The following is a 26,267-nucleotide window of genomic DNA, read 5'->3' as shown; positions in this document are numbered from 1 at the left end:
CATGCCACAAGACCCGAAATACCAGCTGAGGGGTAATTTTTTGTCGTGACCTTCTGGAAATGCATTTAAGTGAAATTGATGATGAACTTCGTACTCAAGGTGTTGCAGAAGTGAAACGAATAATGAAACGGCAGAACGGAACAGAAGAACCGACACCGTCTCTTATACTGACGTTCAGTCTTCCTATTCAACCAGAGAAGATTAAAGTGGGTTACCTCTCCGTTTGGGTACGCCCATTCATACCCAACCCACGGCATTCAGATGCCAAAGGTACGGTCACACTGCAACATCTTGCTCGAGGACGGAGATCTGCGCTCGATGTGCTACCGAAGGTCATAATGACACTAAATGCGATGAAAGTGAAAAATATGCGAACCCGCTCCCGAGATTGCCCAACCTTGAAGGAAGTAAAGGCAATTCTCAAGATCTGTACTGAGCCGAAACTATCTTTCCCGGCTGCACGCAGAGAATTTAGGAAAATAGTTAACTCACGGAACCTCGTAAAACCAGATGTGTCTTTCGCCACCGCTGCGTCAATGAAAACTCCTTCAAATGTTCATAATCAGCAGTGCGGATCCTGCAATGAACATAAGAAACTCGTTCAGATGCTTTCTGATCAAGTTACTTCGCTTACAGCCACTATTACAGAGCTGACTAAGATGAATAAAAAGTCCTACGTCGCAGTAAATGAATCCAACAGTGTGGTCCATACGAAAGTTCCTGTTGCCAAAGTACTACCGGTAAGGGAAGAGGCTACCACAGCTGGCAGTATGCCAACTAACAAGCTCCCCACAAAGGGAACCAACATAACCACCCCCTCAGGGATGTCAATAGCAACATCCCATTCTCGTAAGTCTCCTCCACCATCACCCCATGTACTGGAGTATATGGTTGAAGAACCTCCCGACCCAAAGGCGTCGGAGTTATCTAAATTAAAGAACACGAAAAAGAAAAACAGAATCACATACAACTAAATTTTATATGGTTTCCTAAGTATATTTCTATTTTTTTTTTGTCTTCAGTCATTTGACTGGTTTGATGCAGCTCTCCAAGATTCCCTATCTAGTGCTAGTCGTTTCATTTCAGTATACCCTCTACATCCTACATTCCTAACAATTTGTTTTACATATTCCAAACGTGGCCTGCCTACATAATTTTTTCCTTCTACCTGTCCTTCCAATATTAAAGCGACTATTCCAGGATGCCTTAGTATGTAGCCTATAAGTCTGTCCCTTCTTTTAACTATATTTTTCCAAATGCTTCTTTCTTCATCTATTTGCCGCAATACCTCTTCATTTGTCACTTTATCCACCCATCTGATTTTTAACATTCTCCTATAGCACCACATTTCAAAAGCTTCTAATCTTTTCTTCTCAGATACTCCGATTGTTCAAGTTTCACTTCCATATAAAGCGACACTCCAAACATACACTTTCAAAAATCTTTTCCTGACATTTAAATTAATTTTTGATGTAAACAAATTATATTTCTTACTGAAGGCTCGTTTAGCTTGTGCTATTCGGCACTTTATATCGCTCCTGCTTCGTCCATCTTTACTAATTCTACTTCCCAAATAACAAAATTCTTCTACCTCCATAATCTTTTCTCCTCCTATTTTCACATTCAGTGGTCCATCTTTGTTATTTCTACTACATTTCACTACTTTTGTTTTGTTCTTGTTTATTTTCATGCGATAGTTCTTGCGTAGGAGTTCATCTATGCCGTTCATTGTTTCTTCTAAATCCTTTTTACTCTCGGCTAGAATTACTATATCATCAGCAAATCGTAGCATCTTTATCTTTTCACCTTGTACTGTTACTCCGAATCTAAATTGTTCTTTAACATCATTAACTGCTAGTTCCATGTAAAGATTAAAAAGTAACAGAGATAGGGAACATCCTTGTCGGACTCCCTTTCTTATGTTCTTCAATAATTACCGTTGCTGTTTGGTTCCTGTACATGTTAGCAATTGTTCTTCTATCTCTGTATTTGAACCCTAATTTTTTTAAAATGCTGAACATTTTATTCCAGTCTACGTTATCGAATGCCTTTTCTAGGTCTATAAACGCCAAGTATGTTGGTTTGTTTTTCTTTAATCTTCCTTCTACTATTACTCTGAGGCCTAAAATTGCTTCCCTTGTCCCTATAGTTTTCCTGAAACCAAATTTGTCTTCTCCTAACACTTCCTCCACTCTCCTCTCAATTCTTCTGTATAGAATTCTAGTTAAGATTTTTGATGCATGACTAGTTAAACTAATTGTTCTGTATTCTTCACATTTATCTGCCCCTGCTTTCTTTGGTATCATGACTATAACACTTTTTTTGAAGTCTGATGAAAATTCCCCTTTTTCATAAATATTACACACCAGTTTGTATAATCTACCAATTGCTTCCTCACCTGCACTGCACAGTAATTCTACAGGTATTCCGTCTGTTCCAGGAGCCTTTCTGCCATTTAAATCTTTTAATGCTCTCTTAAATTCAGATCTCAGTATTGTTTCTCCCATTTCATCCTCCTCAACTTCCTCTATAACACCATTTTGTAATTCATTTCCTTCGTATAACTCTTCAATATATTCCACCCATCTATCGACTTTACCTTTCGTATTATATATTGGTGTACCATCTTTGTTTAACACATTATTAGATTTTAATTTATGTACCCCAAAATTTTCCTTAACTTTCCTGTATGCTCCGTCTATTTTACCAATGTTCATTTCTCTTTCCACTTCTGAACACTTTTCTTTAATCCATTCTTCTTTCGCCAGTTTGCACTTCCTGTTTATAGCATTTCTTAATTGCCGATAGTTCCTTTTACTTTCTTCATCCCTAGCATTCTTATATTTTCTACGTTCATCCATCAGCTGCAATATATCGTTTGAAACCCAAGGTTTTCCACCAGTTCTCTTTATTCCGCCTAAGGTTGCTTCTGCTGATTTAAGAATTTCCTTTTTAACATTCTCCCATTCTTCTTCTACATTTTCTACCTTATCTTTTTTACTCAGACCTCTTGCGATGTCCTCCTAAAAAATCTTCTTTACCTCCTCTTCCTCAAGCTTCTCTAAATTCCACCGACTCATCTGACACCTTTTCTTCAGGTTTTTAAACCCCAATCTACATTTCATTATCACCAAATTATGGTCGCTATCAATGTCTGCTCCAGGGTAAGTTTTGCAGTCACGAGTTGATTTCTAAATCTTTGCTTAACCATGATATAATCTATCTGATACCTTGCAGTATCGCCTGGCTTTTTCCAAGTGTATATTCTTCTATTATGATTTTTAAATTGGGTGTTGGCAATTACTAAATTATACTTCGTGCAAAACTCTATAAGTCGGTCCCCTCTTTCATTGGTTTTGCCCAGCCCGTATTCACCCACTATATTTCCTTCCTTGCCTTTTCCAATGCTTGCATTCCAATCTCCAACTATTATTAAATTTTCATCTCCTTTTACGTGTTTAATTGCTTCATCAAGCTCTTCGTATACACACTCTACCTCATCATCATCATGGGCGCTTGTAGACATATAGACGTTAACAATCGTTGTCGGTTTAGGTTTTGATTTTATCCTTATTACAATGATGCTATATCTATGCGTTTTGAAATACTGTACTCTCTTCCCTATCTTCTTGTTCATTATGAAACCTACTCCTGCCTGCCCATTATTTGAAGCTGAGTTAATTACTTTAAAATCACCTGACCAAAAGTCGCCTTCCTCTTCCCACCGAACCTCACTAATTCCTACTACATCCACATTTATCATATCCATTTCCCTTATTAAATTTTCTAGCCTACCAACTTTTTTTAAGCTTCTAACATTCCGCGCTCCGACTCGTAGAATGTTATTTTTTAATTTTCTTGTGACCCCTTCCTTAGTAGTCCCCACCCGGAGATCCGAACGGGGGACTAGTTTACCTCCGGAATATTTTACCAAGGAAGGCGCCTCCATCATTGCTATATGAAAATGCAGAGAGCCACATTTTCTTGGAAAAAAAACAGCTGTAGTTTTCCATTGCTTTCAGCTGCGCAGTACTCAGAGGACTGAGTGATGTTGATATGGCCGTTTAAGTCATTGTGACTCACGCCCCTAACAACTACTAAAAGAGCTGCTGCCCTCTTTCAGGAATCATTCCTTAGTCTGGCTCTCAACAGATACCTCTCCGATATGGTTGCACCTTCGGTCCAGCTACTCTGTATCTCTGAGCACTCAAGCCCCCTCACCAATGGCAAGGTCTCATGATTCATAGACGAGGGTATATTTATTATTATTTACTTTTTTGGGGTTTTTATTTTTTCCTTATGAACATTATTCAGTGGAATGTTAAAGATCTACGGTCCCGCATTGAGGATATTGGAGTACTGTTGCACGCACATGATCCGATAATCATGTGTTTCCAGGAAACTCATCTTCTACAATATGATCCAATAGCACTCAGAGGATACTTCTGTGAGAGATACGACTGTATAGTAGACGGTAGAGAGAGTGGTGGAATGGCTATTTTCATGAAGGATGAGGTATCGGCTACAAGGATTCAACTGACCACTCTCGTTCCTGTTGTTGCAGTAAAGATCTCTATCCGTTTCAAGTTACATATCTGTAATCTGTATCTCTCACCGAACACTGAGTTCAGTGCTCTGGATATCTCGAACCTCCTCACACAAATACAATCTCAATCGTTAATAGTAGGAGACTTCAATGCCCACCATGTTTCCTGGGGCTCGACCTTCTGCTCCACTCGAGGGAATGTAGTACATAGTATGAGACAAGGCTTAGACCTTTGTTTGCTGAATAATGGATATCACACATTCATGTCTTTATCATCTGGTACTATGTCTAACATCGATCTCTCCATATGCTCACCGAATTTACTACCTCATCTTGATTGGTCTGTTTGTGATGACTTTCACGACAGTGATCACAAACTAATTATTATTGGTTTCGGTGTGGACCACTAGATTAAAAGAAGGCCACAGAGTGGATTGTTGAAAGGGCAGATTGGGATAGATATCATAAAGCCTTCCAATCAAAATATGACGACGATGCGAACATCCTTGAGCAATGTTCCTTTGTTACGTCCATGATACTTGAAACTGCCAGCAGATATATCCCACAAACATCGGGTAATCCTAAACGTCCTTCCGTTCCATGGTGGAACGATGATTGCAAATGTGCTATTAAGAATCGACTGCGGGCACTACGCAAATTTAATAATAGACCTACAACTGAACATCTAAATTTGTACCGCAGGGCTAGAGCGGTATGCCGTCGGGTCCTCTTGAACGCTAAGAGAAATTCATGGACGAAATATGTGAACACCATCTCACGTACTACACCCACGTCTACTGTGTGGAAAAAAATCCATGCAATTTTCGGATCGCCAAGGCAATCTATTCTCGGTCTCATCGATGAAGGAGAACTCCTTTCATCATCTTCGGCTGTAGCAAATACTTTCGCAAAATCTTTCCCCTCGGTGTCTCTCACTTCATCATATAGTAACGACTTTCAGAGGTACAAAGCACAGATGGAAATATTGGCGTTAAACATTGGTAATTCAGTTGGTGAATTGAACACTCCATTTCTATTTAAAGAATTGTTGCACGCACTTAAGAACTCACGTGACACTTCCCTTGGACCAGACAACGTTCGCCTTTGTATGCTTTCACACCTTCCTAACTCTGCACTACAACATCTTTTGGATATTTACAATGGTTTATTCTCCGAACAAGTCTTTCCGCCCAGCTGGTCAGAGGCATTTATTATACCAGTGCTAAAGCCTGGTAAAGACAAAACCGATTCCTAGAACTGACGCCCTATTTCTTTAACAAGCATGTTGTGTAAAATAATGGAGAGAATGGTAAACCGCAGGCTTACATGGTACTTGGAGAAACATGGCTTTCTTTCTTCGGAACAGTGTGGTTTCTGACAAGGACGATCTTCCATTGACCATTTAGTGTCAGTGGAAACAGCCATACAAAACGCCTTCCTGAACCGCCAACACCTCGTTGCTATCTTCTTCGATATAAAAAAAGCGTACGACACAGCCTGGCGACGTGGTATTCTTAACACTCTCAAGAGATGGGGAATCAAGGGCAATATGTGCTTTTATCCGGGGATTCTTAAATCACCGAACGTTTCGTGTTCGTGTAGACGATTCACTTTCAGACTGTCGTCTCGGAAAATGGAGTACCTCAAGGTAGTGTATTAAGTGCCACCTTGTTTTCTGTAGCCATAAACAACATTACCAATTGTATACAGGCTCCTGTCTCTTGTTCTCTATTCGTTGACGATTTTGTTATTTACATTGCGAGCCGTTCAACGCCCACTGCAGAGCGACTGCTACAGAACACTATTTCGCCTTGAGGTTTGGTCCAGAACTACTGGTTTCACATTTTCATCCGGAAAATCGAAATGTGTAGTCTTTTCTCGGCTACAGAACTCTTCTATTCCGCAGGTTTTTCTGAACGGAGAGCTTATTGCTGTCTCTCCTTACGCCAAGTTTCTAGGTTTGCTTTTTGATAGCCGTCTTACTTGGGTCAAACATATAAAGGAATTGAGGACAAAATGCTCCAAACTTTTAGATATGATGCAGGTCCTTAGTAACAACAATTGCGGAGCCGATCGGTCATGTATGTTACGTTTTTACTATTCCCTTGTTCATTCCCGTTTTGATTATGGTTGTGTCGCCTACTCATCAGCTCGTCAAACCGTGCTTAAAATACTGGACGGTGTACATCATACTTTTCTTCGGCTTGCCACAGGTGCGTTTAGATCAAGCCCTATCGCAAGCTTACTTGTATAGACTGTGGCGAGCTATCACTTTGGGATAGACGAGACCAGCTTTTGTTATCTTATTTTGCCCGTCTGAAAGGACAGCCGAATCACCCCGCTTTTGACCCAGTTCTTAGGAATCCTAATTTAAGGAAGTATGAGGACCGTCCACGCTGTACTGTGCCTGTGGGTGTCTGTACCCGACGTCTGCTGCAGCATATAAATGTTGACACTTCCTCGTTCTTTTCATCAGGTTCGTGCTCATATCCTCCGTGGACAATAAACCTTTTTAAATTTTACATTTTACTACAACATACGCTAAACAATCAACACCACCTACTGTTTTCCGGCAAATGTTTCAGTATATTCTCACCAAGACGAACCCATACGCGGTCATATACACTTATGGGTCGAAACAAGACGGTACCGTTGGTTGTGCTTTTGTTGTCAATGAAAGGACTTATATGTTTGGCCTACCCGGTATTACGAGTGTGTTCACCGCTGAACTACTCGCTATAAATAGGGCTCTAAATATCGTTAACCCTAAATATAGAAACATTCTTATTTGCAGCGACTCGTGTAGTGTTTTCCAGGCGTTAGAAAACTTTTATTCCAAACATCCTGTCGTCATTGAAATTTACGATACAATCGCTGAGTTAGGTAATCGCAACACAGAAGTAAGTTTTTGCTGGGTCCCTAGCCACGTAGGGATTCTAGGTAACGAAAGAGCAGATTATGCTGCCATAGAAGTGTGTATTCAATCTCCTTTCACCACCCGAGTTACTACCTTTGATTTTATTAATCGTGTAAAACAATCGCTGAGAGCAAAATGGCAAAGTGAATGGGCGACTACCGTCGATAATAAACTCCCACGGATTAAAGATTCAGTGTTGCCATGGGGTTCTTCTTGCTAAAAATCTCGTCGTGAGGAAGTGGTCCTCTGCCGGTTACGAATAGGACATACGAGGATCACACACGAATACCTAATGTCAGGAGAAGTCCCACCCCTATGCACCCGATGCAACTGCCGCATGACTGTGCACTAGATTCTCGTGGACTGCATATTGTTATGCGACGTTGCGTCGTAAGTTTAATCTACCTAGAAACATCCGTGATATCTTGTACAATAATAACGAAATTTTGGACCGGATGTTTCTGTTTTTGCGTAGTACCAGGTTACTTCTAAAAATTTAATGTTATCATATATATTTTTATGCTAGAAGAATTGTTGATAATTTTTAATCTTTACTTTCAATTTTGATTTTTTTGGTTCTTTGTCTTTAATTTTATTATCCGAGAAGGGAGCCTTTTGCATAACCCATCGGAATTAGGTAAGTTTTATATAGTTTCTTTATCGATTATTTTAACTTTTATATTTTAAAGACTTCGTCTACGCTACTAGTTTTGAGTTTTATTTTACCTTCTTGACTCTTGTTTTAATAAATTTTTATTATATGATTAATATTAATTTTACACCTTATAAGTTTTATTATTTTGGAGTTATTTTACCCTTTTATTAGGGTGATGATAACGCCCAGGCGTTTTTCGCCCACAAACAAAAGAAAAAAATCTTGTAATGTTTACTGTTATTACATTTAATTTTCTTTTTCAAATTTGGAGCCCAAAATAAATAATAAATGGCTTAGGGTAACAGGTCTGTTTTTTACCTTTTAACTCTTAGGTACTTGTAGTACTTGGAAATAAAAATTGGACTGTTACCGAGTGTCATTCATTAAAAAAAAAAAAATGGTCACCAAATCTTAAGGTTTCGAAAATTTCTCATTTTTGGTGCCCAAAAACCTCATGTGAGACAGGTAGCAAAAATCTGAAATTTTTACAGCAGTAAGTTTCTATCATTTAAAACCGCATAAAATATTTTGTTATTCAAAGGCCTTGATGAGTAATGAAGCCAACAAAACCGCAAATAACACCGTTCTTTCTAACCGTAAATAACTTATCCAAAAATAATGATATGTATTTTTTCAGATTATAAAACTTACACAACTAAACTCATTAGAATGAATAAATTGAAAATGAATAAATAGTCAGTTACAGAATGATAAATAATAATTACAAAATTATAAACAATTCAAAAACGTTTGAACGTATTTTAGGTAAATTTAACAAGTTCAATTTACTTTTACCGTATTGTACTACTGCTAATGTAAGTAATGAATAAATCTTACACTTTTTGATAACAAACCACCAGTTACGCAATTATTCATGATTACGCAAACATTTATGTCATTTCATGCCTATTAACGTTCGTGTTTAAAAATGAGTTGTGTATGAGTTATGAGTCACTCTTTAAGTAATAAACTATCTAGGATATAAGCTCTCTCATTATTGACATATCAAAGTGTTTTGTATAGTAGGCCTACAGTATTACCTGAAAAAATACATACTGTTAATTACGTTACATACTGTTACGTTGTTAACAGTGAGAAGGAACGGTCTTTTTAGCGGTTTTGATGGGTTCATTTTTCGTCATCCCCTTTAAGTAACAAAATAAATTCTATACGGTTTCAAAGTACATAAAGTAGTTACTGCTGTAAAAGTTTCAGATTTTTGCCACCTATCCCACATATGGTTTTTGGGCCCCAAACATGAGACATTTTCAAAATCTTACGAATTTGCGGTCTTTTTTTTCTTAAAGATACTCGGTAACTGTGCAATTTTTTTAATAAGTATTGCTAGTACCTCAGAGGTAAAAGGTAAAAAAAAGAGGCGCATTACTTTAAGTTCTTCATTATTTATTTTTGGCCCAAAATATGAAATAACATTTAGTAAACGTAATTTCAGTAAACATTACACGATTTGGTTATGTAACAAAATGAAATGAAGTACACTAAGATGAAGTTTCATTTTTCCTCTTTCCAGAAAGCCGTTTTATGACTTGTGTATTTTGTAAAATAAGAATGCTACAGCTCAAGGAAAAAGTGGTGAAATTGGCTGTTTTTACATGTAGCCAAGTAAGAAAATAGTCTATGACTCAAGAAAAAGACATTTTAAAAATGTAAAAAAATATTTTTTGGCCACTACAAGGTGAGTAGTTATCATCAAAATCAGCAATAAAATTTTTTGAATTTAAATGGAATACCCCAAAATGATTAATGTCATTGAAACTACTGTTAATTTTTTACACTTTCATAATTTCATAGCAGATTTACTTATCTTATTTTCTACTTACTAATATTTGGTACTTGTTTCCATATTGGCTTCTGAATGCAATAGCATTCAGCAGCAAGGCTTGAATGAATGTTAGTTCTGAACATTTTTTAATTAGGCAGACATATTAAGAGTGCATGTAAGTAAAGAGTGTGTGTAATTTGAATTGTTACTGTTTATGTAGTATATTGTATTATTTTACTACTAATATAATAGTCTGTAGTTATTTTATGTCACAGGGATTTATAATTTATATTTACAACATGCACTGCATGTTAGATCTGACATTTTTTCAAATTAGTGAATTTCATTCAGTGAATGTAAACAGTGTTAGGTGATTGAATTATCTTTGCTAGCAGTTTCTTATACAAGAAGGAATATCTAATGTGATCACTAAATAGATGTATTTTTATAATATTCTCTTTTTTTCAGATGAGGCTGTTGTTAAATGTATTCACCTTTCCTTAAATGTTGATTTCAATAAAAAAATTCTTGCTGGATTTGTTGAATTAGAAGTAAAAAAAGTTGAAGACAATGCTACAGAATTGGTAAGTTTTCTTATAAAGAAAGTTTTGTTATATTTTTTGTAACATTTTCTTTATAATCCAAATGCATTAATTAAAAGTGAAAACTCTCTCTTTTTATATTTGATTTATAACGTAATAATGATTTGGCATTTCTTTGTTTTAGTTGTTAGATACTGAGGATTTAAAAATAAACAGTGTTATTGATCTTAGAAGTGGTAACAATTTGGAATTTACATTCAGTGATCCTGATAAAATATTTGGCACCAAGTTAGCTATAAAACTTCCTGATAATGAAGAGTAAGTAGTTTGTTTACAATAGCCTGTATGGCATTTATTTAATACTTAATAAGCGTTGCATAATTTTTTTATTAAATATAAGTTTTTTTTAATAATAAAATATAACATAGTTGGTGTATTGTCATGTTAGTAGTCAATAAATAAGTACAAAATACAAAAAAAAAAAAAAAAAAAACAGTACAAGAAATATAACAAATAAACATGCACAAAAGTATATAAAACAATAGTTACATTTAATAATGATTGCCCCACAGCTGTGTCATTCAGAAATTCATCTGCTGAATAATATGCACCTTTTATGAGCAAGTTACAAGTATTCTGTTTGAACACTTTTGGGCCAAGATTTTTCATCCTTTCGGACAGTTCATTATAAAATCTAATCTCTCTACACTTAGGAATTTTCTCATAAAAGGGTAAATGATGTTTTGGGAGTTTAAAATAAATCCGTTTTCCAATTCAATATTATTGTAAATATATATTAATAATTTCAAGATGTATAAGCTAGAAAGTGTAAGCACTTTTAAGGGTGAGAATAGACTGCATGAATGAATGAATCTGCCTGCATGAATGATTGGAAGTTCTTTTACAAATTATACAAATAATCTTTTTCTGAGCCTTAAAAACTCTCAGTCTTTCTGCCAAACTCCCCTATAAAATAATTTCATAAAATAGAGTTGACTGAACGTAGGCATAATACAAAATAAATCTTGAATCCCATGAGATGCTCTGGGAAATATTCACACCCCAATTCAATTTTTTGACAACCTGCATTCCCAGAAAACTATATGATTCAGCCAGAGTAAAACCATATTCACTCAATGAAGGCCTGGCTTCCGTAATTTAAAATGAATAATCTTGGTCTTGGACTTTGTAAGGACCTCATTAGTAGTAAACCAGTTTTTAACGCAGGTAAAGCCTCAGCCACAGCTATCATCGGGTTTATAATTTTTTTATAATTTCTCAAGTCAGGTTAATCTGAGTATGTCTTTTTATTAAGACATCGTTCATTATTAACAACTTTCCTTGTTGCTTTTGATTTATTTTCAGCTGACTTAATGAATTTATCATTTACCATTCTTTTAGCTGCCCTTACAATTTCATTGAAAATTTTTTTTACATGGATCAAAAAGTGATGGAGAGGGGATCTGTTAAATCTACTCTCTATATGAAGGATCCATTTAATTTTGGCAGAGACCCTTATATCATTGGTTATCCAATTATTAGTTTTGCTACATTCTTTTTTAATAAATATTCTTGCAGGAAAGAGTTAAAAGCTGTTAAATATCATTAAACATCACATTCACACAGGGCACATCAAGAATAGTTAAACAAGCTAAAAACATTTTAAAGAATTCTCCCTATAAATTGTTTTTATTATAAGTATTGGTCTTTAACGTTTTTCTTCCTTTTTTTTCTGGCAGAACTATAAAAAGGGAATTATGATCAGAAAAACCTAAATCTACATTGTAAACAGATATGACAAATATGTGTCCTACCAAAAAAATTTGTTAAAATATTATCAGTACAAAATGCACTGTTTGTTGTTATTCTTGTAGGATCCTTAGATTTTATCATAAAATCATTAATATCATTAAAGCTATGATTTTAGTTTCACGACTCTTATTTCTCAGTAAATGAATATTGAAATCTACTGCTACATAAATAAAAAAGTTTTCTTACTACTCAAAACAAAAATGGTTTACTATTAAGACAAAAATCCTCATTAAATCTAAAGGAGTCAGTTCTAACTTTAAAGTCTTTATTGTCCTTTACTAAACGTGACCCACCTCAACAACCTAAATTATGCATGTAAAAATCCACAATCTTAAAGCCTTTTAATTTATTTAAAATGAAGATATTTGTTGCGTTAAACCAATGTTCATTAAACTGCTGTGCCAATGGGTGGATGTCTGTACACAGTGAGTCTTGAACAATGTCCTATGGGCACCTGGACGAACCCAGTTGTAAAGAGTCCGCCACGGGAAATGGATGTTTTTTAAGTTGGTATTACGCATCCGGTAGGAGTTGGAGAGGGGAGCCAAGGCCGGCGCGTCACTCGTCTGACATTGCAGTTTATGCTTGTTCATTGTTTAGTTGCCCATCATGTCTCTTTGGAATGTAGAGCATCCGTTTTCCTGTATGACAGTTTTGTGCGGAGCGGCGAATCAGTTACTGAAGTTCAACGTCTCTTTCGTCGAAGGTTAAAACGTTCCTCGGCATGGAGATATACCGTGCCGGAACACCATTTTTCGATGGGTTAATGCCCTTCGTAGTGGAGGTAGTCTAATGAAAAGGCAACCACCGGGACCACGTCGCACAGTTCGAACTCTGGAGAACGTGGAACGTGTAAGACAGGCTGTTTTAACTAGTCCAAGATGTTCAGTTTGTAGGCATTCTGCAGCACTACGAATATCCAATAGTTCAGTGCGGCGAATTCTACACCGAGATTTAGGTTTTCACCCTTATAAAATGTCAGTTGTGCACAAGTTAACAGAGGGCGACTACCCACAACGTGCAGCTTTTGCTGAAGCGATGCTCCAAATTTTGGAAGATGAGCCCAATGCGATTTTGATAATGAGCGACGAGGCTCATTTTCATCTCAATGGTGTTGTGAATCGTCAAAACTTCCGATACTGGGCCTGTGAAAATCCACGCACTTTACATGAATTACCAATACACAGCCCCAAACTTACGGTGTGGTGCCGCGTCGGGAAATTTGGTATCGTGGGGCCCTACTTTTTTGAGGAAACGGGAACGCTAACCGTAACAGCTGATCGTTACGTAAATATGGTGAAAACATTCTTGAAAACTGAGCTGAGACGACGACGAATCAATCTGCCAGATGTTTATTTTCAACAGGATGGAGCTACGGCCTATACTGCCCGAGTGTCGATGGCTGCTGTTAGACAAATGTTCCCTAATCGCGTTATCTCCAGATTCGGTGATCTGCATTGGCCCCCTCGCTCACCAAACCTTTTGATGTGTGATTTTTTCTTGTGGGGGTATTTAAAGTCTTTGGTGTATGAAACCAAATCTCGTACATTGGCCGAACTGCGACAAGCGATAGAGCAGAACATCGCTCAGATCGATCGTCATCTATTGGAGAGAGTGGAGGCTAACTTCAGAGAGCGTCTCCACATTTGTCAGCGTGAAAATGGACACAATCTTAACGATATTATTTTTCGTACATAGGTAAGTCAAACTGCATATTCTCAGAAACTTATTTCTGAGAATAAATTATTTTTTAACCTTAAAATAGTGGAGTGTCGTTAATTTGTGAAAAGTCCGTTTCCTGTGGCGGACCCTTTATTTAGCTCTAGCTCCAGAACAGATGCGCTCTGATGGAGTGGTCTGTTATATCCCAATACTCATAGGAACAGTCCCTAGTAATGTGGCAGTCCGTAGTAGAAATCTTTTGGTGGTTGTTGGTCCACTTGAAAAAACCAACAAAAATGGAGGTTTGAAATGAATTCCATCGATGTTGTTAACCAAAGATGTATCAAACAATAAAGAGACTGATTTTAAGGTATCTAATGTAAGATTTCTTATTTGAAATGCAAGGAAGAGGGAAATTTTTCTCTAAGGCTTCCCCCTTTTTAATAAACAAATAATAGTGACATCTTGTGGCTCACCAAAATCAATAAAAAAGCTTAGGAGTGGCACCCTTTTGATTGAGGTAAATAATGATAACTGTGATGGTAATTTTTAGCCCTTAGGTACATACAGAAAGGGTCAGTGATAGTGGAGCCACATAACATGCTAATATTTGTTTCGGTTCCCCCTGGCAGCTGATGAACGTGCATCTGTGGGGAGGTCCAGTCAAATGAACATCTGGTGTTTGACTGCCCTGCTCTTGGGGGGGCCAGAGACCAGGCCACCCTGGAACTTAAATATCATGGGGAAAATTGACCACTCACAAGCAGCGAGTCAATGTGATGAGAGCTGCATTGTCGGACTGTGTGGGAGTTCCTTGATGCAGTTGCTCTGTTCAACTGACATCAGTAGTTTACCTAAGGGAAAAGACTACTACCACACTGCTGTGGGAAGCTAACCTAGAGATATATATGGTTGACCACTAGTCAATTAAGGCTTCAAGTGCTTTAATATGGTGGACAGGTACTTGTTGACATTCAGCAACCTAGGCGTGGCAGCTAATTGCTGTCTCTATGAAATTAATTTTAATTTATGGATGTCATGTATATATTTTTAGTAGTTGACGGGGTGCGCCTACCCATTTTAGGAAATATATGACAAGTGAACAGCTGAGACGCATAAGCCGGTGGTTTATGGCACCACGCTTAGTCCACTCACGCTGTTAGGTATGCTGTAGGGGCTATTTAGAATACTGGTCACTAAACTGTTCGAGGCACAGTAGCCATTTGTGGCACAGACATTTGTTTGTATGCTTTAGGATGATCAAATGAGGTAGTGGCAGAAGAAATGCCAAGCAAACCAGTAATCAATAATACTCTGATTGAGATACACAGTGTAATTTATCTTTTTGTTTTTATTTCGATTTTAGCATACACCACAGGTTTTTTCATTTTAAGATTATTTTTACATTGCTGAGTTTTAGTTTTTAATTGTAAATTTTGAACATTTATTTTTTTTTTACAATACATCATGCAGGTGATAAGGCAAAAGCATTTTTCACCCTGAAAAAAAAATTATACCAATATTTAACAAGATACCCTGAAGGAATAATTCAAAATCACTCAGCTTGTCACAGACACCAGAGAGATACCTATGTTTTGCAGTGCCAATACCAGCTTAAGGATCTAGGATCAAAATTATGCCCTTAGTTCAGTGCCCTACGTATAACAAGAGAATACAGCTGAAAACAAATAATTGTCACTACTTATTAGTTTGATTTCTTATCTGAACAGTTTAAATATTTCATACTGTTCATAATCACAAACTTTTGAACACTCTGGTACACAGATGAAATCTGAAGATCAGCCTCATCATCAAACCCAAAAAAAGGAAACTCGCTTATTCCTGATGAAAGCGAATACATTAAAATCTACCTCTTGACGAAAATGTCTCATCTATGGCAAAAAACATTCCATCACATTCGCCACTTGCATCTAAGTGTAGCATCCATCTTCCTGTTAGTTTGCCTTCCCTCTGAACTGAAAATCACATGAAATGTGATTTTATCTGTATTTTGAGTTCAGACAGACTCAAATTTTCGAACTGAGAAACCAGCTTTCTAATTTGACTATTAATCACTTTAATTTTTTTATTTATAATGCTATCCTCAAACACATGATACCTTTGCAGTATAGTTCCAAGACATTTGGTATGTTTCAGCCTGGCAAAAAAATGTCGAACAGTATTCTTTATTTGTTATATATTTGTACCTTCAATCAAGACAGTAAAATCCCCTCTAGTCAGCTGATTTAAATCTCAACCCAAAGCACACTCAATCACTGCCTCAATAGAGGCATTCAGCATCACAGTTCCAATTTTTGTAGAGCAGAAAAAGGAGTATGATGTAACGTTTTCCTAAACCTACCGCCCCTGACTATAAGAAAAAATTTCAATTAACACTATCCTTTATTTCTGGCATAATGCTTCTATTTGTTGCAGTCTTCTGTGTAAATGATCATCCCTCACCTAACATGATAAACTCATTTTGCCCTTTATCATCCTCAATAGTTTCATTACTAGTCTCTTTACAGCTGTTTTATTAGAATAGCTGAAATACACATCATTAAACTTTTTTTAAATAAGGTTTTTTCTAATGAAGCTTCAATTGTTATAGGGAGTTCTGTTTGTTACACTGATAACCTGACTTGCCAGCTTATTTGTTAGTCTCCGATTAGAGTTATTTAATTATAAAAGCAATTCTTTCTTTTTCTTTTCCCATACATCCTCAGCAGCTCTGACCTCCCCACCAGATATTTCCATATCTTTTTATCTTTATAATTTTTTAAGTTTCATTAGTGACTTCCAAAAATTCCTACTCTAGTATTTTAATTTTGTTACATTTATCATTTAGACTCTCCAGTGTCTTTATTAAAATAGGCATCAATTCTGAAACTCAGCTAATCATCCCTTTCTACATCATCTATTGGATTATACAAATCTATAGCCAGGTATTCGATCCAGGACCTCTGCATCCAATATTTCACCATTGGTGAATAGCACCTCAACTAAACTTAAATTTTTTTCACTATATCATTCCTGCCAGGGTAGTATTCAAAGGAAAAACAACAGGAGTTAACTAAGATAGCAGTCAAGACTTAGTTTGCTATTGTTGGAGGCTCATAAAAAATAAAAGGATGAGATTAGTAGGATTGTAGCTAAATAATAATTACAGTTACCACAAATTACAAGAATGACTCCTAATTTAATTCACATTTCCTCTCCATTTATCTACTATTCCTTTTAAATTGTAACTATTAATATTGAAAATTTTATTAAAAATGAGGTAAATTAATTCAGTAGAATAAATAGAAGAATAAACAAAAATAAATAATCATGAAGTAATTAATTATTTCTGAAATATAGATATAATTTATAGTAGTAGATAAAATAAATGAATGAAAATTTATAATTGCAATACCATTTAATTTATGTTATCAATTTAATAATATTATTCTATCTTCTTATTCAAATGATTATAATATAAAAGGTAACAAATATATAATTGGGTCAATTTCAAAATTTTCCATTCAAATCTTTTTTTATAAATTAAAAATGAAGAAACATATCACCAAGGCAACAATACTACTGTGTTTAGAAAAGCACCGTGGTCATGCCAATGCATAATTAATTCTTCATAATATTAACTATCCAGATTTAATAATTTGCAGGAGCACAAAAATAAAGCAATTCCCATTAACCATTCTAAACATTTCTCAGTTTGCTACAATTGTAAACATTTTTATGAAGTTGTTTTACATCTACAAAAATGCCCTGTATATAATCCTTTTAACTTTTTAAATTATTATCCTTCTTTATGGATATTAGTCTTATGACAAATATTATCTTTTAACTACTTCAATTCTTTATCAAATACAGTAGAACCAAGTGGTTATTTTATATATTGATTATTAATTAGTTTTCCAGTAATATTTTTATTTAATTAAAGGTTATGATTTATTTTGCATAAACTGAAATAAGTAATTAATATTCTCCAGTCCAAAATTACAGTGTTATTTATTGATTTAACAGTTTTAATTCATTTTTTCTTATTAATCACAGTCTTATATTTTCACAATAGTAGTATTTTTCTGTTTATTTATTTATTCGCAAAGAAACAACAAAATTACGCATATATAAAGCTACTTTATGATAGATTGGTTTTGTATGATATGATAAATATCAAGTTTGACTGAGATTTGAACTGAAAACCTTCCTGATGAAAGAGACTTCTCATTCATTCTTGTGTCTGCCTCTTCTATGAATGAGTTAAGCAAGCTGATATAGGTCAGCTTTTTCTTGTTTCTTTTTTTTATTCTTTCATCATTCTTATAACCATTTATATCAATTTCTGTTTTGTAATAGATACAAATTTTAAATGAGTCTTCTATCCTTCCAATCAAGCCTGAATTTTCTATCTGGAACAGGATTTCCTAGTCAGTTTTACCAAATGCTTCTTCTAACTGGTGAAGGTTGCATATGTCTTTCTCTAACCCTCCGTCCTTCTCTAATATCTGTCTCAGTGGCAGAATCACTTCCCTAGTTGCTCCTTTTCATCTGATGCAAATTGATCTCCTAAATTTTAGTCCAATTTTCCCTTTAGTCTGATTTTTGTTATATTCAGTAGAAATTTTGAAGCATAATATAATATGACAATTGTTTTATAATTAGCACAGTTTGCCTCATTGCCTTATTGCCTTTTGTGTGATTGTAAAAGTAATGCTTTCTACAAAATCTGAAATCTTTTTTTTTATTTTTTTTTGTAAGTATTAGTATTTACATACATAATTTTTATTTATTTTTTATTTTTTTTTTGTAATATAAGGAATAAAGGACATCTGTTATGTATAATAAATTACAAATATTTATAAATAAATTATACAAAAACCAGATTGTACTTTGGACGAATTTTAATTTTCATCATCATAATCATGGTAAATCTTCACATTCTTTCAATTTAGGAAACAACACAATTGTAATCACTTGGTATGAAGTGTGTATAGGCTGTGCAAACAGTGACCTAAGATTTTCCATGAAGGTCCATACAATTTCTGTATAATTGAGCTATATATTTGCAGCATATGAAAAATGCCATGTCTGACCAGGATTCAAACCTGAGACCTCTGAATGAAAGGCCGAGACGCTATTACTCTGCCACAGAGTTTAGTCCTTATGTAATTTTTTTTATGCTCCATCTGGTCTTCTCCTTGACAGACAGACTTCTCAGTCAGCATCCTTAGCATTATTATTTTTTTTGTTTTTGTTAATTTAGAAATACTTCAAGCACATCATTGCATTCTTGATGAGGTCTGGTAAACTACATGTGCTGTATAGATCCAGTTCAACGTAGCAATGCTATAAATTTCAAAAAAGAAGCTTTCTATGTCCACTACAAATACTGTCCATATCTACTTTCCAAATTCTGTCCATATTAACTATGTATTAAATTAAATAGAATCAGCTTTTCTGTAATATATACTGTGATTTTCTTTGTTTAGTTGTGACTTGATAATCTTGACAAACAAACTTCTCTTATAGTAACAATTAGTTTACAAAAAAAAAGGAAATAATAAATGAGATTTAATTAGTATAATAGAATTTAAACTTTGAAAAGAATGTTAAATGTAATTTAAATGTTAAAAGTATTACTTTTCAGAAGCAATATACGAATTTTGTATGAGACAAGTTCTAAAGCTTCTGCATTGCAGTGGCTAGCAGCTGAACAGACTGCTGGAGGAAAACTTCCTTATATGTTCAGCCAGTGTCAGGTAAGAAAGATAACATACTAGAAACTAAAATAATGGTAGTAGTAAAAAAATGCATAATATTCCTTGGTTGGTAAATTTCAACAGAAAGCAGTTATTCTAAAAAAAAAAAATGTTTTGAATGCATTTATTAGTAAGCATTTTTTTTACAGGAAATCTCATTTCCTGATGTGTGCATTTGTGGTTATGTTTTGGAGTCTTGATCAAGTGAAATTGTTAGGGATTTATGGTGCTGTTTTCAACTATTAAAAATATAATGGATAAAGAGGGCTGCCCCCTGGACCTTCGACACTTTCATATCCTCATGTTTATGACAATATTAAGTATTTTACAGAAATATTTGTGTTTAGAGAATATTTTTCTGAACATTTTGGTGTTTTCATGTATAAAATTAAGGAGTGAGTAGATATCGAATTTTAATAAAAATATAATATTTAACGCTAGCCATATTGAAACAGGGAGTTGATTTAGGGATGCCATCTTGTTTGTTTCTTATGTGTGTTCATGTAAGGATGTGTTAGTTGCCAGTCCAGCTGCTGCTATTGGCGCAGAGTGGACTGCATAATGTGCCAAGTGGCTGCGCACAAACAACTCTCTCCTGCTAAAGAAAAAATAAATTTTTTTTTACTGCTAAATATTAACCAAATCCCTTTCTTTTATTAATGAAATTAATAAAAAATAATTATAATAAATAAAGAAAAATATAAACTATAAATAAAAATATTGTACGGTTAGAAATAAAATTTTTAATCTGTAAATTAATTGACAACAGACTACTTCTAGCAGGAGAGAGCCGTGTGAAGCCACCCAGCACACCACCATTGGTTCGCTTTGCGCCAGTAGCAGCTAAAATAAAAATGTGAGCACATACGACTAATAAACTCACGCACCATCATTTTTTACAAATAGTGAAATGGTATGTTAGGGATTTAAATGAGATTGAAAACCAATATTTATTTATCAGATTAAGTTTTTAAAGAGTCAGAAATACATTTTTAAGTATTGATTTCTAGTTACTTTCAAAATAAATTGTCCATCAGAACTTTTATATAATAAAATAATTTTGTCATCCGCCAACTTTTATTCTAAATGAACACATAGCTTAATGTAGTTGAAGTTGAATAAATAATTTGATTTGTAAGATTTAAATTTCTAAGTAAGTGCTCCATTTATTATATTGTGTTGCTTCTTTAAAACTGTTTCTTCAAACTGCAGATATTTTCTGTTTTGTGTAGAAATGAGTTAAGAAAGAAATAATATAATGAAGAAAATTTGTTAAAAATCTGCTTAATTCATTTCCACTTCATTTTGCATAACACAGCATTAGCTCAGTAGACAGCAGCAATTGCTGCAAGTGACTCAAATTTTATGTTAATCTGTTTATTTATTTGCAAATTCTGTGTCCATTACTTCTTCCTAATTTTAAAATAGATTTTAAAAATACTGTATGTGTATATAAGGAATTTACTACATGTATGCAAAATTTTTTAAATATGTAAATAATCTTTCCAGTATAAGTTTACGTCTTATTTATAAACAAAATTTTTAACATTTGAGGCATTTTTATACTTTTTTTATATTTTTTAAACTACTATTTTGTTTTTTAAAATACAGTGAATAATAAGTGGTAATGAATTTAAAATTTAGAGAAGCACTTATTAAAGTGCAAAGAAAATCATTTCAGTGCCTTAAAAATTAGCATTTTGTTAAAGATTTGATAAAAATGTTTATTCCGTATTGTGAATATTTGTTTAACAAAATATATATATATATATATATATATTTTTTTTTAATAAATATGAATTATCTACAACAAATTATATACAGTGTAAAATTATATATTTATATTTCCTAATTTATTATTCATATTTGCTGTTTTCATGTCTTTAGATTCTGACTCTTATCTTGCAATTATGTCATAAGCAACCTGCTAAATTCTATAAAAATTATCAAATAAATTGGCCATTTTTATGCAAGATACATCATATATCTTGTGAAATATGAGAATTCACTTATTGAATTATGTCAATGAGCTTTTAACTTCATATTGTTAACCTTCAAGCATGAAGGTATTATTATTATTAATTTCAAGTACAAATTGAGATGTTACTCTTTATATTTGTTCATTGATGTACAGAATTCCAAGAGGAAACAACATACTTCAGGTGTAAGGAATGATTTATTCTGTAGGTCAATATAAAGAAATTCACGTAAATGTGATTTCTTTGATTAAAGTACAATTTTTTGTAAATTTTATTAACTTTCATTTACATTAGCACACTAAAGCTAAACATAATTTAGATAATCTAATATCCTGTATTATTATTATCTGTGTAGTAACATTTATTACTAGTTACTATGCTTTTTATTAAGTAATTTTTTTAAGTTGTAAAAATTGTTACTTCTTTAATCAAATTACTCTTAAAAATCACACAATTTTGCGTCCACAGAAATTGAATTACCTTACTTTAGAATTATCAGAATAAAATTGAAGTCGTAACATTAATTCAAAGTTGTGCAACAATTTTTACATGAACTTTTTATCTTTACATGTATTCCTGAAGTATAACAATTTTCTCAAGGGATACTGTACATGTATTATATATTCTATTTTAATGAATATTATTGTTTTGCATATTTTTTTTTAGCCTATACATTGCCGATCAATGTTACCATGTCAGGATAGTCCTGCTGTTAAAGCAAAATACACTGCTGTGGTAAGGATTGTTCATTGTTTTATATAAGTTAAAATTTCAGCTTCTGTAAAAATTAATATTATAAAATTAAAGATGAAGCCTACTTTTGAAGTCTGTATTATCAATACTAATAAAATAGTAATAAAAATTGGATTTTGGTTCCTTTTAATTTTTTTTCTTTCTTTTTGTGCAAAGCACATACAACAATAATCTTTGTTGTATGTGCTTAAAAATTAACTGGCTTTTACTGCAATTTTCATATAAGTTGTCTTTAAGACCACATGCAATTTACATAAACAGATTATTATTGATTAGAACAGGTCATAAATATTAGTCCACATATGTTTTTAAAATTTTGAGCAAAGTTTCAGTCTTTTTATGCAAGAGGTTTGGAAGTTTAAGAAGTTTTACAGAACTGTTATTTTAATTTCTGAGTTGCAGTCAAACATTAAATTCTACAGTGGTTTTTTCCAACTTTTTTGTTTTAATATTCAAGTAATTGATTGTAGTTTTGTAAAATTGTGAATATACAAGCTGTGCAGTGAAATATCATTAACTCAAAAAAGAAACTATGTGCATATGGTTTGACCTATTACCTACATTACTACAACTACTAATAGCAATAATTGTTATAAAAGTTAATTAAATCAACTATGTTTTTTTTTTTTTTGTCTTCAGTCATTTGACTGGTTTGATGCAGCTCTCCAAGATTCCCTATCTAGTGCTAGTCGTTTCATTTCAGTATACCCTCTACATCCTACATCCCCAACAATTTGTTTTACATACTCCAAACGTGGCCTGCCTACACAATTTTTCCCTTCTACCTGTCCTTCCAATATTAAAGCGACTATTCCAGGATGCCTTAGTATGTGGCCTATAAGTCTGTCTCTTCTTTTAACTATATTTTTCCAAATGCTTCTTTCTTCATCTATTTGCCGCAATACCTCTTCATTTGTCACTTTATCCACCCATCTGATTTTTAACATTCTCCTATAGCACCACATTTCAAAAGCTTCTAATCTTTTCTTCTCAGATACTCCGATTGTCCAAGTTTCACTTCCATATAAAGCGACACTCCAAACATACACTTTCAAAAATCTTTTCCTGACATTTAAATTAATTTTTGATGTAAACAAATTATATTTCTTACTGAAGGCTCGTTTAGCTTGTGCTATTCGGCATTTTATATTGCTCCTGCTTCGTCCATCTTTGGTAATTTTACTTCCCAAATAACAAAATTCTTCTACCTCCATAATCTTTTCTCCTCCTATTTTCACATTCAGCGGTCCATCTTTGTTATTTCTACTACATTTCATTACTTTTGTTTTGTTCTTGTTTATTTTCATGCGATAGTTCTTGCGTAGGACTTCATCTATGCCGTTCATTGTTTCTTCTAAATCCTTTTTACTCTCGGCTAGAATTACTATATCATCAGCAAATCGTAGCTTCTTTATCTTTTCACCTTGTACTGTTACTCCGAATCTAAATTGTTCTTTAACATCATTAACTGCTAGTTCCATGTAAAGATTAAAAAGTAACGGAGATAGGGAACATCCTTGTCGGACTCCCTTTCTTATTAGGGCTTCTTTCTTATATTCTTCAATTGTTATTGTTGCTGTTTGGTTCCTGTACATGTTAGCTATTGTTCTTCTATCTCTGTATTTGAACCCTAATTTTTTTTAAATGCTGAACATTTTATTCCAGTCTACGTTATCGAAAGCCTTTTCTAGGTCTATAAACGCCAAGTATGTTGGTTTGTTTTTCTTTAATCTTCCTTCTACTATTAATCTGAGGCCTAAAATTGCTTCCCTTGTCCCTATACTTTTCCTGAAACCAAATTGGTCTTCTGCTAACACTTCTTCCACTCTTCTCTCAATTCTTCTGTATAAAATTCTAGTTAAGATTTTTGATGCATACTAGTTAAACTAATTGTTCTGTATTCTTCACATTTATCTGCCCCTGCTTTCTTTGGTATCATAACTATAACACTTTTTTTGAAGTCTGATGGAAATTCCCCATTTTCATAAATATTACACACCAGTTTGTATAATCTATCGATCGCTTCCTCACCTGCACTGCGCAGTAATTCTACAGGTATTCCGTCTGTTCCAGGAGCCTTTCTGCCATTTAAATCTTTTAATGCTCTCTTAAATTCAGATCTCAGTATTGTTTCTCCCATTTCATCCTCCTCAACTTCCTCTATAACACCATTTTGTAATTCATTTCCTTCGTATAACTCTTCAATATATTCCACCCATCTATCGACTTTACCTTTCGTATTATATATTGGTGTACCATCTTTGTTTAACACATTATTAGATTTTAATTTATGTACCCCAAAATTTTCCTTAACTTTCCTGTATGCTCCGTCTATTTTACCAATGTTCATTTCTCTTTCCACTTCTGAACACTTTTCTTTCCACTCTTCTTTCACCAGTTTGCACTTCCTGTTTATAGCATTTCTTAATTTCCGATAGTTCCTTTTACTTTCTTCATCACTAGCATTCTTATATTTTCTACGTTCATCCATCAGCTGCAATATATCATCTGAAACCCAAGGTTTTCTACCGGTTCTCTTTATTCCGCCTAAGTTTGCTTCTGCTGATTTAAGAATTTCCTTTTTAACATTCTCCCAATCTTCTTCTACATTTTCTACCTTATCTTTTTTACTCAGACCTCTTGCGATGTCCTCCTCAAAAATCTTCTTTACCTCCTCTTCCTCAAGCTTCTCTAAATTCCACCGCTTCATCTGACACCTTTTCTTCAGGTTTTTAAACCCCAATCTACACTTCATTATCACCAAATTATGGTCGCTATCAATGTCTGCTCCAGGGTAAGTTTTGGAGTCAACGAGTTGATTTCTAAATCTTTGCTTAACCATGATATAATCTATCTGATACCTTGCAGTATCGTCTGGTTTTTTCCAAGTGTATATTCTTCTATTATGATTTTTAAATTGGGTGTTGGCAATTACTAAATTATACTTCATGCAAAATTCTATAAGTCGGTCCCCTCTTTCATTCCTTTTGCCCAGCCCGTATTCACCCACTATATTTCCTTCCTTGCCTTTTCCAATGCTTGCATTCCAATCTCCAACTATTATTAAATTTTCATCTCCTTTTACGTGTTTAATTGCTTCATCAATCTCTTCGTATACACACTCTACCTCATCATCATCATGGGCGCTTGTAGGCATATAGACGTTAACAATCGTTGTCGGTTTAGGTTTTGATTTTATCCTTATTACAATGATTCTATCGCTATGCGTTTTGAAATACATCAACTATGTGCAATAATAATTTTTTTATATATCTTAAAATATGTACATTCTTATAGTACCAGAAAAAAGTAACAATAAAAAATGTATGAAAATAAACTTATGTAAGCAATATTACTCACCAAAAGTGTGTTAAAAACAATAAATAAATAAAATAGAAAAATAAATAAATAGAATAGAAAAAAAGGTAAATATAACAGTAAAGTGTTTTAAGTCATTTATTTTGCAAAACTTTTATCAGCATTTGTTTATTTTACACCATTACAAATGTTCATAAGTTTACACGACCACAAAACAGCGTAAATAAAGTAAAACAAAACATGCTACAGTTCTATACAATTGTGGGTAAATACAATATATTTAGCATACCTAGCTAAATGTTTATCACTGTTTACTCTACTAAAATAATAAACATCTTGTTAGTGGAATTTTTTTGTAATTTTATAGTTCTTATAACCAAAATTATTATTTTTTTTTAATATAAACAATTTAGATAATTTTTATTATTTAATCACACTATCTAAGAAAGGAATTTCATTACATGTCATGTATTTCACCATGTTTAAATTATACGTTTGATAAATTTATTAATGTTTAGGAACATCATTGGATTTTATA

At 33.8% G+C, this 26,267-nt stretch overlaps 1 protein-coding gene across 1 annotated transcript in view; it reads left to right on the top strand.

Annotated features, from left to right (window-relative positions):
- LOC142321909 (leukotriene A-4 hydrolase) overlaps positions 1-26,267 on the top strand; it is an 81,107-nt gene that overhangs the window by 6,848 nt on the left and 47,992 nt on the right. Inside the window, exons 2-5 of the mRNA XM_075360419.1 lie at positions 10,370-10,485; positions 10,628-10,761; positions 19,568-19,679; positions 22,325-22,393. Of these exons, the coding sequence (XP_075216534.1) occupies positions 10,370-10,485; positions 10,628-10,761; positions 19,568-19,679; positions 22,325-22,393 (431 nt within the window). The remainder of the gene's footprint in view (positions 1-10,369; positions 10,486-10,627; positions 10,762-19,567; positions 19,680-22,324; positions 22,394-26,267) is intronic.

This window comes from Lycorma delicatula, chromosome 3 (assembly GCF_047948215.1).
Source record: "Lycorma delicatula isolate Av1 chromosome 3, ASM4794821v1, whole genome shotgun sequence".
Lineage (NCBI taxonomy): Eukaryota > Metazoa > Arthropoda > Insecta > Hemiptera > Fulgoridae > Lycorma > Lycorma delicatula.
Note: the sequence above shows the minus strand (reverse complement) of the source record. Positions and strands in the feature narration are given on the sequence as shown.